The sequence below is a fragment of the Ranitomeya variabilis genome, chromosome 5, assembly GCF_051348905.1.
Source record: "Ranitomeya variabilis isolate aRanVar5 chromosome 5, aRanVar5.hap1, whole genome shotgun sequence".
NCBI lineage: Eukaryota > Metazoa > Chordata > Amphibia > Anura > Dendrobatidae > Ranitomeya > Ranitomeya variabilis.
The window spans coordinates 108,612,241-108,626,417 of NC_135236.1; the positions used below are offsets into that span (position 1 = coordinate 108,612,241).

Consider the following 14,177-nt stretch of genomic DNA (forward strand, 5'->3'; position numbering starts at 1 on the left):
AACATTCCTTGGTCTTATTCTAGACTCTGAACGTCAGAGATGCTTCCTTCCAGAATCCAGTCAATAATAAAAAAGAAAGTACAATCGGTGATTAATATCCCGGTAATCTCCCTTAGAGAAGGTATGTCCCTTTTAGGTTCCTTTATATCATGTATTCCGGCGGTTCCATGGGCTCAATTCCACACTAGGCGGTTACAGTACACAATTTTACAGGAGGAAGAAAAATTACAAGGCCATTTAAGTAGTCATTTATACCTCCCATTAAATGTGATAGAGTCCCTCTACTGTTGGTTATAACCGGACCATCTGGTCGGTGGAGTCCCTTGGGTGATTAAACCTTAAAAAATAATTTTTACTGACGCCAGTCCTACTGCACATCTGGAAGACCAGTTAGTTCAAGGCCAATGGTCTGTTACGCTACGTTCACATTTGCGTTGTGCGCCGCAGCGTCGGCTATGCAACGCACAACGCAGGAACAACGCAGGAACAACGCATGCACAACGCTGCGTTTTGCGACGCATGCGTTCTATTTTTGAACGCAAAAAAAATGCATCATGCTGCGTCCTCTGCGCCATGCCGCTTGCGCCAAAAAGGACACATGCGTTCCAAAACGCAACGCATATCCATGCGCCCCCATGTTAAATATAGGGGCGCATGACGCATGCGGCGACGCTGCAGCGCCCGACGCTGCGGCGCACAACGCAAATGTGAACATAGCATTAGTGAGTCAAAAGATTCATCTAATGAAAGGGAACTAAAAGCAGTTTATCATGCCATATGTAAATTCCTTCCGCAGTTACACGGAACCCACACAAGGATACTTTCAGACAACATGACATCTGTTGCATATATAAATCATCAAGGAGGAACGAGATCAGGAACTCTCATGTCTATAACAGACGATATCCTATCTATGGCCGAGATACTGTACATCTACTGTCTTTGTCAGCACTACATGTCAGAGGAGTGGACAATTCAATGGCAGATTTCCTCAGCCGTCACACTCTCCATCAAGGAGAGTGGGTACTCAGTCGGCGTATCTTCATGATGATAGCCAGGAAGTGGGGCACTCCCGACATAGACCTGTTTGCAACAAGAGACAACAGACAAGTCAAAAGGTTCGCTTCATTGTTCCTCTCCGACAACCCCGATATTCTAGATGCTCTCCAAGTTCCATGGACATTCCGGCGAGCTTATGCCTTTCCTCCATTAATACTCCTTCCGACTGTAATCAGGAAGATAAGGGAAGACAAAGCGAACATAATCCTAATAGCGCCATTCTGGCCCAAGAGGCCATGGTTTTCCTGCCTCAGAGCCATGTCTGTTGCGGATCCATGGATCCTTCCAGAGACTCAGGACCTTCTTTCCCAGGGTCCCTTCAACCACCCTCATGTGAAGGGCCTACGGTTGACAGCCTGGTGTTTGAAAGGCAACTATTAGGCCGGCGTCACACTTGGCGTAAGACAATACGCCACGTATTATACGTCCGTACTACGGCCGTAATACGGAGAAATGTTCCCAAAATATTGATCCGTAGTCAGGGTGTGTCAGCATATTTTGCGCATGGCATCCTCCGTATGTAATCCGTATGGCATCCGTACTGCGACATTTTCGCGCAGGCTTGCAAAACCGACATCTAATGGATTTATGTGCTCAAATGTTCGGGAAAACATATATACAGTATATATATATATATATATATATATATATATATATATATATATATATATACACTCACTGGCCACTGTATTAGGTACACCTGTCCAACTTCTTGTTAACACTTAATTTCTAATCAGCCAATCACATGGCGGCAACTCAGTGCATTTAGGCATGTAGACATGGTCAAGACAATCTCCTGCAGTTCAAACCGAGCATCAGTATGGGGAAGAAAGGTGATTTGAGTGCCTTTGAAAGTGGCATGGTTGTTGGTGCCAGAAGGGCTGGTCTGAGTATTTCAGAAACTGCTGATCTACTGGGATTTTCACGCACAACCATCTCTAGGGTTTACAGAGAATGGTCCGAAAAAGAAAAAAAATCCAGTGAGCGGCAGTTCTGTGGGCGGAAATGCCTTGTTGCTGCCAGAGGTCAGAGGAGAATGGGCAGACTGGTTCGAGCTGATAGAAAGGCAACAGTGACTCAAATCGCCACCCGTTACAACCAAGGTAGGCCTAAGAGCATCTCTGAACGCACAGTGCGTCGAACTTTGAGGCAGATGGGCTACAGCAGCAGAAGACCACACCGGGTACCACTCCTTTCAGCTAAGAACAGGAAACTGAGGCTACAATTTGTACAAGCTCATCGAAATTGGACAGTAGAAGATTGGAAAAACGTTGCTTGGTCTGATGAGTCTCGATTTCTGCTGCGACATTCGGATGGTAGGGTCAGAATTTGGCGTAAACAACATGAAAGCATGGATCCATCCTGCCTTGTATGGAGCATCTTTGGGATGTGCAGCCGACAAATCTGCGGCAACTGTGTGATGCCATCATGTCAATATGGACCAAAATCTCTGAGGAATGCTTCCAGCACCTTGTTGAATCTATGCCACGAAGAATTGAGGCAGTTCTGAAGGCAAAAGGGGTCCAACCCGTTACTAGCATGGTGTACCTAATAAAGTGGCCGGCGAGTGTATATGTCATTGAGACACATATATACACTCACCGGCCACTTTATTAGGTACACCTGTCCAACTTCTTGTTAACACTTAATTTCTAATCAGCCAATCACATGGCGGCAACTCAGTGCATTTAGGCATGTAGACATGGTCAAGACAATCTCCTGCAGTTCAAACCGAGCATCAGTATGGGGAAGAAAGGTGATTTGAGTGCCTTTGAACGTGGCATGGTTGTTGGTGCCAGAAGGGCTGGTCTGAGTATTTCAGAAACTGCTGATCTACTGGGATTTTCACGCACAACCATCTCTAGGGTTTACAGAGAATGGTCCGAAAAAGAAAAAAAATCCAGTGAGCGGCAGTTCTGTGGGCGGAAATGCCTTGTTGATGCCAGAGGTCAGAGGAGAATGGGCAGACTGGTTCGAGCTGATAGAAAGGCAACAGTGACTCAAATCGCCACCCGTTACAACCAAGGTAGGCCTAAGAGCATCTCTGAACGCACAGTGCGTCGAACTTTGAGGCAGATGGGCTACAGCAGCAGAAGACCACACCGGGTACCACTCCTTTCAGCTAAGAACAGGAAACTGAGGCTACAATTTGTACAAGCTCATCGAAATTGGACAGTAGAAGATTGGAAAAACGTTGCTTGGTCTGATGAGTCTCGATTTCTGCTGCGACATTCGGATGGTAGGGTCAGAATTTGGCGTAAACAACATGAAAGCATGGATCCATCCTGCCTTGTATGGAGCATCTTTGGGATGTGCAGCCGACAAATCTGCGGCAACTGTGTGATGCCATCATGTCAATATGGACCAAAATCTCTGAGGAATGCTTCCAGCACCTTGTTGAATCTATGCCACGAAGAATTGAGGCAGTTCTGAAGGCAAAAGGGGTCCAACCCGTTACTAGCATGGTGTACCTAATAAAGTGGCCGGTGAGTGTATATATTCTGTATTTAGATTTCATTCAGCGCGATATCTGTGAAAAGCCGGTAATTCAATTGCCGGCTTTTCATTTCTCCTGCACAAACCCGACAGGATATGAGACATGGTTGACATACAGTAAACCATCTCATATCCCCTTTTTTTTTTGCATATTCCACACTACTAATGTTAGTAGTGTGTATGTGCAAAATTTGGGCGCTGTAGCTGCTAAAATAAAGGGTTAAATGGCGGAAAAAATTGGCGTGGGCTCCCGGCCAATTTTCTCCGCCAGAATGGTAAAGCCAGTGACTGAGGGCAGATATTAATAGCCTAGAGAGGGTCCATGGTTATTGCCCCCCCGTGGCTAAAAACATCTGCCCCCAGCCACCCCAGAAAAGGCACATCTGGAAGATGCGCCTATTCTGGCACTTGGCCACTCTCTTCCCACTCCCTGTAGCGGTGGGCTATGGGGTAATGAAGGGTTAATGCCACCTTGCTATTGTAAGGTGACATTAAGCCAGATTAATAATGGAGAGGCGTCAATTATGACACCTATCCATTATTAATCCAATCAGAGAGGCCCGGCGCCTGCGCACTGCAGTACTTTGCTCTGTCCTCAACAGGGCAGACAAAGTATGCCTGCGCCGGAGCCGCGGCGTAAAGACCCGAAGAGGACATCATGGAACGAAGATGGGAGGCGCCGGAGCGGACCGGAGACACCCATCCGACCGGACCGCAGCGGGACCGCCCCTGGGTGAGTATAATCTAACGTCTTTTTCTCCTCTTTCAGGTAATATCGGCGGCTTATCTACAGCATTACAGAATGCTGTAGATAAGCCCCTGATGCCGGTGAGCTTACCTCACCAGCGATTTTGGGGGTGACAGGTTCCCTTTAATCTAGTTCTAGAGGCCCTAACAGGGGAACCATTCGAGCCAATACACTCGGCCCATATAAAATGTTTCTCTTAGGCTGCTTTCACACATCAGGTTTTTTGCCGGATGCCGTTTTCGGCGTCGCGCCGCATCACCGGATCCGTTTTTTTTTCAGGAAACCGGATGGCAACCGGATGAGACGGATCTGGTTTTTCGCCGGATCCGGACAATGGATCCGGCGAAAAACCGGATCCGTCTCATCCGGTTGCCATCCGTTTCGTCCGGTTTTATTTCCGTTTTTTTACGGATCCGGCTTTTAAAAACGCCCCCTGAAAGGCGGTGATTAGGCTGATTGGCCGGCGTAAAACTATATATACAGTGTTCCCACATCTGTGACGAGTTGGAGAGGAGCAAGATACAGAGCAAGATGGACGGCATTATTGCAAAGATTCTGCAGAATAACATGGATTTCATCACAGAGGCGAATCGATTGAAAGCAATTGTTATTGAGAAAGAGCGAGAGAGACAGCGTGTCATGCGTCTGCGACGACGCCGTTTGTGGATCTGCAGCGCCCCAGAGTCCTGGTCGTTGCAGTACTGTTGCTCCGCCACTAAGGGGGGCTATGGTACGTCTGATGGCACTGAAGGAATTCATCTGACCAGGTATCACATACACCAATACATTTCACAGTCTGGCCTCCAGGGGGAGCTAAGGGTACTATTCACTAGGCCACTCCTCACACTTTGGTAAAACTGGGGGTTAGGCAGGAAGTTAGAAAGAAAGCTGACTGGGTTGGAACCAGGCAACACCTTGTGGCAGAGGGTGTTGCAGGGGAAGATTCGGTAGGGTCCCTGTCAGGGGTGGGATCCTGACAGAGGCCTGGCAACGAGAGAGAACGTTACGGGATCGTGCCTGCACTTCATAGCGGCGGTGCCCTAAGAAAGGACAAGAAGCGAGATTTATTGTGCTGAGTGAGAAACGAGATCAACGCAACAAGGAGAAATACCAGTAGGAGTCGTGCTGTTAGAACGAGGCAACATCCTACTGAGGCGCAATTAACCGGTGGCCGGAACGCCGAGGAAGTATAGAGCTCCAGGCAATACTTCAAACCTACGGCAGGACAGTCAGTTACAGGCGGGCTGTCTCACCTAAATCACCTACGAAGACATAGGGGGCACACTAGGAGAGGGGCGACTCTAGGGTCCCGGAAGAGCTCCGAGCCTACCCGTCATACGGGTGCGTCCCAACCAAGGCATCAGGGAGGGACGGAGAAGAACATCATCAGAACCGAGTTGTGAGGGAACACGAGAAACAGACACAACAGTTGTGGGGACTATCCCGTAAGCACAGCAGGGGAGGACCACAACACACAAGCGCTAGCAGGTAGGCACAGATTTCCACCTGCAAAGGGAACTCTGGAGGTGCCATCAGACCGGCCGGACTTGCGCAGCCCGGTTAACCATACCCAGGACTGAGGACCCTGAGACCTTCAGTGAAGAGGTAAAGAGACTGCATCCCTGTGTCCTTGTGATTGATTGCGTCCTGCACCACACACCGAACTGTCATTCCTTTATTTGGGCGCCCCTCAGCAGGGTCACGGATCGGGCCTAGCCACCGTGACAACCCCAGAACAGAGACTCAGAGGCCCGGTACCGGGTACTCCTCTGCCCTGCGGCGGTGGGGGCGCCACAGATCCACCCCATCACGGCACAGAGAATGACCCGGGGAGTCTTTTCCACTTTGTATATGGAGCTTCGAGGTGACCCTGACAAGTTTTTCAGCTATGTTCGAGTGAAAGCGGAGAACTTTGATATATTGGTGGAGCGGGTTGAACATCTGATAAGAAGGAGTGATACCTATTGCCGATTCTCCATAACCCCGGCTGAGCGTCTGATGGTCACTCTTCGGTAAGCATTCTTTTTGTATCTACTCTTGTAGGGCACTTTCATTGATTGATATTTTGAATTTGCAGTAATTTCTGCCTTGCTTTTGTTCACAGATTCCTAGCAACTGGTGAATCCCTGTCTTCATTACATTTTCAGTTCAGACTGGGCATTTCAACCATATCAGGAATAGTGAGGCACACTTGCCGTGCACTGTGGGACTCTCTGCATGAAGAATACATTCCACATCCCACAATGCAGACATGGTTGGAAGTAGATGACAGATTCCTGGAAGTGTGCCAGTTTCCCAATTGCTTGGGTGCGGTGGACGGGAAACACATCCGTATCGTGAAACCGGCTGGTTCTGGATCTCAGTATTTCAACTACAAGAAGTACTTTTCCATAGTGTTGATGGCCATTGCTGATGCGGATTATAAATTTGTAGCGGTGGACATTGGGGCGTATGGCCATTCTAATGATTCGCAAGTTTTCAAACTGTCTTCTATGGGGCGGCATTTATATGGACAAACCTTTCAATTTCCCCCCCCCCCAAGACCACTTCCTCAAACCTCTGAGCCACCAATGCCATTTGTATGTATTGGGGATGAAGCTTTTCAGCTTTCCGAGCATCTTTTGAAACCCTACTCCAGCCGTGGTTTAACCAATACTAAAAGAATTTTCAACTACAGACTCACACGTGCAAGGAGAATGGTGGAGTGTGCGTTTGGGATCCTAACTGCCAAATGGAGAGTTCTATTGACATCCATTAACTTGAAGACAGACACTGTGGATGAGGTGGTGAAAGCGTGTGTTGTCCTACACAATTATGTTATATCCAAGGAACAGCTTTCCATTGAGGACCACTCTTCCGAAACCACCTTGGCGGATTATAGCAACCAGACATACAGAAGTTCTGCCACAGTTTCCAGAATACGGGATCACTTTGCAGAATATTTCATTTCACCCCAAGGAAGAGTACACTGGCAGGATGAGAGAGTTTAAACACTTTGTATGTACCTAGTAATAACTGTCCTTTACCCATGTTGTGTACCTGTTGTTTTTACCTTTACCCATGTTGTGTACCAGTTTGGTTTTTACCTTTTAGCAATGTTGGGTACCTGTTTGTTTTTTACCTTTTACCCATGTTGTGTACCTCTTTTGGTTTACCTTTTAGCAATGTTGGGTACCTGTTTGTTTTTAATTTTTAAAAAAAAATGTGCATCTGTTTGGGTTGTACTCAAAGTACTTTATCTGTTACCAATAAACCTTGTTTAACAAAAGTGTAATTGTAATTGTCCCTAATGAATAAATACAAGAGAGTTTTAAACCAAAAAGTTTTATTAACATTATTAAACAACCAAAAAAACATACAGGTAACTAAAGGTTTTCATACGTCGGGGTGGAGATACTGTTGGAGGGGCTGTCGGATAGGGACACTTCGACAGTGGGAGTGTGCAGAGAGGAATGGGTTGGTGGTGGGGAAGGATCAATAGGTAGTGGTGAAGGAGTGGAGAAAGCAATTGAGCGGGTGGACAGGAAAGTGGGATTGGGGTTAGGAATTTGGTAGGATGGAGGGGTGTAGGTTATGTTTTGGGAGGATTGGGAGGCAGAAGGAGTGATGGGTGGAGAAGAGGGTTGGGAAGAGGGTGATAGAGGCTGTTGGAAGTGGGCAGGGAGAGGAGGCGAGGATGAAGTAGATGGGAAGTTGTAAGGGTCGGGATCATCATATGGGTGGAAAGGGGCACGGGCGTGAGGTTGGTAGCGTGACTGGTGGGGAGGGGCATGGGTGTGAGGCTGGTATTGTGAGGGGTGGGAAGGGGCACGGAAACGCTGGAAGTGTTGTGTATTTTGGGACGGGGCACGGGCACGATGTGGGTGATGTTGGTGGGATGGGTCACGGTCTGGTTGGCGGTACGGGTCAGGAGGATGGTAGTGGCTGTAGTGATGGACAGTGGAGGAAGGGGGGGCAGTTGAAGCATGGGTGGCAAGAGTATCTGCTCTTGAGGCAATGAGCGCTAGAGTGGACTGGCAGGATTCCATTACTTGCATCTGCTGAGAAGCAGATAGTGTCTCTATTTGCTCAGGTACCGACTGGAAAAAAGTGTTGTTCGGTGACTGTCTTGCCTCTGAACGCATCGTTACCAGAAGTGTATGCATCTCGAGTATACTTTTATTGATGAAATTGAAACCTGCAGCCATTTGCTTGGACAAAACTTTCAGACAGTTCTGGAACGATGCGTTCAGGTGCAAGAACTCGGGAGCATAACTATGTACCTGACCCCTCTGCCGAAACCGCCCCGATGCTACAGGTGTACTAGAGGTGGCTGCAGCAGAGGGGTGGGGTACAGGAAACGATATGTCCTCACCAGCAGCTACATGCAATGGAACCGGCCAGGATGCTCCAGCACTCGTGGATGGAACAGAGGGATCAGCAGAGTGGGAAGGTGCAGAGTGGGAAGGTGCAGAGGGTTCCTCACTGTCAAAGTGTCCCTCTGTGGCGGCCTCCTGAGGGATCGCCCCAGAAGGGTTCAACTGTGCTGCAGGCTCCCGAGTGCTCCCGACGGTTCTGTGGAAGAAAAGTGAAAAACAAAATATTAGTATACTGTCATTGCATGGACCTGGCTGAAAGAGCAAAAGAGGTTTAGACATGTAAAACATGTGGTGGGTAATATTTACCTTCGGGTGACCATCGTTGACCTGAGGAACGACAGGGCCCTTGCATATTTGTACGTGCTCCTGCGTCCTCCAGATCCACTCGGGGCCCGCATCTCTTTGTTGAACTCCTTCTTAAAGCGATCCCTGATCGACCGCCACCTTTTCACAATCCGCTCACCTGTTTAAAGGAGAAAGACAATTGTTTAGAAACATCATTTTGGAATGCATCACCAAAACTGAACTGAAGATACTTACGTTCTTTAATCTGGGCCCGATCATCAAGGTCCTCCCACCTCGGTATCAGTTCGCGGCAGATTTGCTCCCAGAGTCGACGGGTCACTGAGAGATCAGCATGGCGGCGGTCACCCATGTTCCACAACGGCTCCCTGTCTCTGACAAGATCGATGAGGAGGTCAATATCAAGGCCGACCTCCTCACCGTCCGAATCTTGAGCACGCCGTGAAACCTGTTTGAAAAGGGGGAAAGAAAATTAACACCAAATTTGAAACATTGCTAACCTCCCCCCAAAAATAAAAAACCTACACGACGCCGGCCGCCACGAGAATTACACCGATGACCCTGGGAGCCACTGGAAGGACCTCTTGCTTGGGCACCAGATTCCGAACTCTAGAAGCAAAATGAAAAAAATTATGTGCTTATTGGTAGCCATTCTATGTGTTGTGTGCCATGTGATCTATATGTTTTGTATGTGTTGTGAGGTTTGAAAGTATCAGTTTCTATGTGTTTTGTTGTATCTTGTGTTATGTTTTGTGTGTAGTGTAGGGTGCGTTTCCGCAATACATGACAGATACATACCAATTGTGAGCCCTCTCCGTGTGTTTCTCCACCCCTTCCCTCTTCTTCGGAGAGCACCTCTTCTACTGGGGAATCAGCTTCCTACGATGAAAGATTAAAAAATACATTATAGATACACACTCACACACTCAACAACGTTGGAGCAAGAGAACTTATGTTCATATTTACCTCTGTGCGTTGACGACGATGAGGAGGGCTCCCCGAAGACATGGCTCTCAGCTGTGTGGCTGGCTCTCAGCTCTGTGGCAGGCTCTCGGCTCTGTGGCAGGCTCTCGGCTCTGTGGCAGGCTCTCGGCTCTGTGGCAGGCTCTCGGCTCTGTGGCAGGCTCTCGGCTCTGTGGCAGGCTCTCAGCTCTGTGGCAGGCTCTCCGCTCTGTGGCAAGCTGTGGCAGGCTCTCAGCTCTGTGGCAGGCTCTCGGCTCTGTGGCAGGCTCTCAGCTGTGGCAGGCTGTGGCAGGCTCTCAGCTCTGTGGCAGGCTCTCGGCTCTGTGGCAGGCTCTCGGCTCTGTGGCAGGCGCTCTCGGCTCTGTGGCAGGCTCTCGGCTCTGTGGCAGGCTCTCTGGCAGGTTTCTGGCTCCTTCCGTCTTGGCAGGGTGTGGCAGGGTGTTGGCTCTTCTGCTTTTTGGCTGGAAATGGATGAAGGCCTCATGGCCCTGCTTTATATATAGTCCAGGGGGCTGACCATAGTTTTTGGAGCATGCTCAGTGTAAAAAGCCGGATACGGCCACCGGATCCGACTTTTTCAGGATCCGGCACTTTCCGGCGTCCATTGAGATGCATTGTTGCAAAAAGCCGGAAAGGCCGGATCCGGCCTTTCCGGCTTTTTTGCCGGAGACAAAAAACGTTACAGTAGACGTTTTTCCCAGACGCCGGAATCGACTCGCCGCCGGATCCGGCATCAAACCGGAAGGAACGCTGGGCCATCCGGCGCCAATAATATTCAACGGGGGAAAAGCCGGATCCGGTTTCTCCGGTTTTCAATTCCGTTTTTGGGCGGAAGAGCCGTAATTCGCCTGAAACAAAAAACCTGATGTGTGAAAGCAGCCTTAAAACAGCTTTTCTTGTTGCTTTAGTATCAGCCAGAAGAGTAGGCGATATTCAGGCATTATCGGTAGATCCTCCTTTTCTGTCGATATTCCAGGATAGGATTGTTTTAAAAACAGACCCTTCTTACCTAAAGTAGGGACCAAATTCCACAGATCCCAAGAAATCTTCCTTCCTTCTATAGTAACCCCACAAATCAGGAAGAGGAGATACCATACATTAGATGTCAGAAGGGCCATAATAGCTTACCTAGACAGAACTAGCCCCTGGAGGAAGAGCAGGGCTCTCGTTTCCTTCCAGGGCCATAAGAAAGGTTCTAGTGTCATGAAGAACACGTTATCTCGATGGATTCGGGACGCAATTTGCCTGGCCTATTCAGCAAAAGGGGAGAACCCGCCTGAGACTGTAAAGGCACACTCTACCTGGGCGATGTCTTCATCCTGGGCTGAAAGAGCGGAGGTTCCAATAGAACTGATATGTAAGGCCGCAACCTGGTCTTCTACTACTTTCTATACTCACTATAGATTGGACTTGTCTTCCTCATCTGACTTGTCGTTCGGTAGATCAGTTCTTAACACGGTGATCCCTCCCAAATGACTATCTCTGTAAGTCTCTCAATTGGGTGCTGTCGTGGCGAAGAGAAAACACTAGATTACTTACCGGTAATGCTCTTTTATAGAGCCACGACAGCACCCCTTCACTTCCCTCCCTAATAGTTATTTTTTCATAGGAGCACTGATAAGGGTGGATGGTTCTTGTAGTTAGCTATATTTATGTTAACTTAGAAATAAATAATATTGGATTGCCTACTAATACTGGTAGGCGGTTCCTCTCATTCTCTGTAACCCAACTGTGGGAGCGAGGGGGCCGCCCCTTTTATTCTCTCCATAGGGTTTCCTGTTCCTAAGGGGTGGATGTCGTGGCTCTATAAAAGAGCATTACCGGTAAGTAATCAGGTGTTTTTCCAACATGTCCTCCAGTGAAGATCCCAGAGTGTACATGACACTGATTGTTATTTATTTTAAACTTTTTAAAATTTTTGTTAATAAAAATTATTTTTTTTCACAATCTCTGACTCCCTGTGTTTTCTTTATCTCTTTATTTAAACGTGTGTATTGTTGAGTGAAGTATTAATGGGTGTTACAGTCAAGGTGTTTAGTAATTAAAGTCAGCAAACATCTCAGGTACATTTTATTTTATTTATCTTATTAGTGGCTTAAACCATTATGTCTTGCCATGCTACACGTCCAATATCCGAAACAAAGTAAGCAGCAAATGTATCCCTCATTTGGGCAACTTCCACTGTAGTCCTCAGCGGGTGATGAGAGAGAGACCTTTTCCCGGACTTGAAAATCCTTCCGAGCATGCTCAGAGTGGAAAAACGGGATACATCGCTGGATTCCTGTGTTTGACGGTCAGCGATGGATCCTGCGTCCATAGGCTTCCATTATAGCCGACGACGGACAGCGCAGGACTCGTCGCTGAGCGATTTTCAGATGTGCAGAAAAAACGTTCCTCTGAATGTTTTCTCCACCCGACGGACCGCTATTTTCCGACGGATCCAGTGCACGACGGATGAAATGGATGGCCATCCGTCACAATACGTCGCCAATACAAGTCTATGGGAAAAAACAGGATCCTGCTGAAAAATTTGCAGGATCCTGTTTTTTCAAACCTCGACGGATTTCAACAGGAGAGAAAAGACAGAAGTGTGAAAGAGGCCTTAACGGTGCTGAGGTTTCAAGTGGTTCAACAGGTGTCTGGGTTCATGGTCTCGGCTCATGTCTTGGCTCAACCGGAACCCAAGATATCTCTCCTGGACAGGTTCTTTGGAGGGAGAGATACATTTTTGGTTTTTAAGGAAGCCTGTAAGCTATATTTCAGGCTCCGCCCTCGTTCTTCAGGGAGTGAGGAGCAGTGTGTGGAGATCTCCCTTCTCAAGGGTGATCCCCAGTCCTGAGCCTTCTCCCTGCTGACCGATTCACCATCTTTGCGGTTGATGGACGAGTTTTTTGCTGCATTGGCGCTGGTGTATGGGGATCCTGATGGCTGAGTCTAGACTCCGTAAAATCAAGCAGGGGGCCCAGCTGAGGAGTACTGCTCAGAGTTTAGGAGATAGGCCACTGACACGCAGGGAACGACCCTGCCCTTAGGAGCCAATTCTGTCATGGTCTGTCAGCTAGGCCTCAGGATCTTCTGCTGCAGTATGCTGCTCCTGGGTTGTTGGAAACAGCTATGGCCCTTGCTGTACAGGTGGGTAAACACCTCAGGGAGAGACATACACTGAATCTTCCCCTGTTGTTCTTTCTAGGGAGGACACACTGGTGCACACGGATGAACCCATGCAGGTGGGAGTCTCTTCTCAGACTAGGTTCCTGCGGTTCGCTGTGGGACCGGGGCATGTTTCTACTGTGGTCTGACTGATCATTACATCAATGTCTGCACAGCTCGCGCCAAAGTATGTACACCATCTGAAAAGCCGTGGGTTAGGGTCTGTATACAGGAGGGTGCTGGGTTAGGGTCTGTGTACAGGAGGGTGCTGGGTTAGGGTCTGTGTACAGGAGGGTGCTGGGTTAGGGTCTGTGTACAGGAGGGTGCTGGGTTAGGGTCTGTGTACAGGGGAGTGCTGGGTTAGGGTCTGTGTACAGGAGGGCGCTGGGTTAGGTTCTGTGTACAGGAGGGCGCTGGGTTAGGTTCTGTGTACAGGAGGGTGCTGGGTTGGGGTCTATATACAGGAGGGTGCTGGGTTAGGGTCTGTGTACTGCAGGAGGGCGCTAAGTTAGGCTACTTTCACATTTCCGTCGGTACGGGCCCGTCGAAATGCGTCGTACCAACGGAAGCTGTGAAATAACTGCAAGACGTGGGCAGCAGGTACAGTTTTACAATGCATCCGCTGCCCATTCTGCAGTCCGGGGAGGAGGGGGCGGAGTTTAGGACGCGCATGCGCGGTCAAAAATGGCGGATGCGACGCACAAAAAAAGTTACATGGAACATTTTTTGTGCCGACAGTCCGCCAAAACACGACGCATCCGTCGTCCGCCATACATCGCAATGCGTCGCTAATGTAAGTCTATGGGGAAAAAAAACGCATCCTGCAGACTTTGCAGGATGCATTTTTTTCTCCTAAACGACGCATTGCGACGTAGGCAAAACGACACTAGGGTGAAGGTAGCACAACGTCCGTTAGTACGTCGGGCCGGCGGTTTGTGTCGGCCCCGTACCGACGGAAGGGTCTAGGGGGGTTGTGTCCTCCGGTTGATAGTGGGGCCCCTCAGGCTGCCGTCACACTATCAGTATTTGGTCAGTATTTTACATCAGTATTTCTCAGCCAAAACCAGGAGTGGGTGATAAATACAGAAGTGGTGAAGTGT

The 14,177-nt window shown here is 48.7% G+C and overlaps 1 protein-coding gene across 1 annotated transcript; it reads right to left on the minus strand.

Annotated features, from left to right (window-relative positions):
* Positions 1-1,111: 1,111 nt before the first annotated feature.
* Positions 1,112-9,861, minus strand: LOC143774878 (uncharacterized). The gene is made up of 4 exons (XM_077262655.1): positions 9,202-9,861; positions 8,968-9,124; positions 8,680-8,857; positions 1,112-1,225 (listed from the first exon to the last, which is right to left on the minus strand). Exons 1-4 carry the CDS (start codon positions 9,314-9,316, stop codon positions 1,112-1,114), a joined length of 564 nt encoding a protein of 187 aa, XP_077118770.1. The 5' UTR covers positions 9,317-9,861.
* Positions 9,862-14,177: the final 4,316 nt, after the last annotated feature.

Coding starts and splice junctions, on each gene's coding strand:
- LOC143774878 (XM_077262655.1), bottom strand. CDS start 9,316: ATGGGTGACCGCCGCCATGCTGATCTCTCAGTGACCCGTCGACTCTGG. Junction 8,858..8,967: donor TCAACGATGGTCACCCGAAG/GTAAATATTACC, acceptor TTTCTTCCACAG/AACCGTCGGGAGCACTCGGG. Junction 1,226..8,679: donor GTGCTGGAGCATCCTGGCCG/GTTCCATTGCAT, acceptor TCCTGATTACAG/TCGGAAGGAGTATTAATGGA.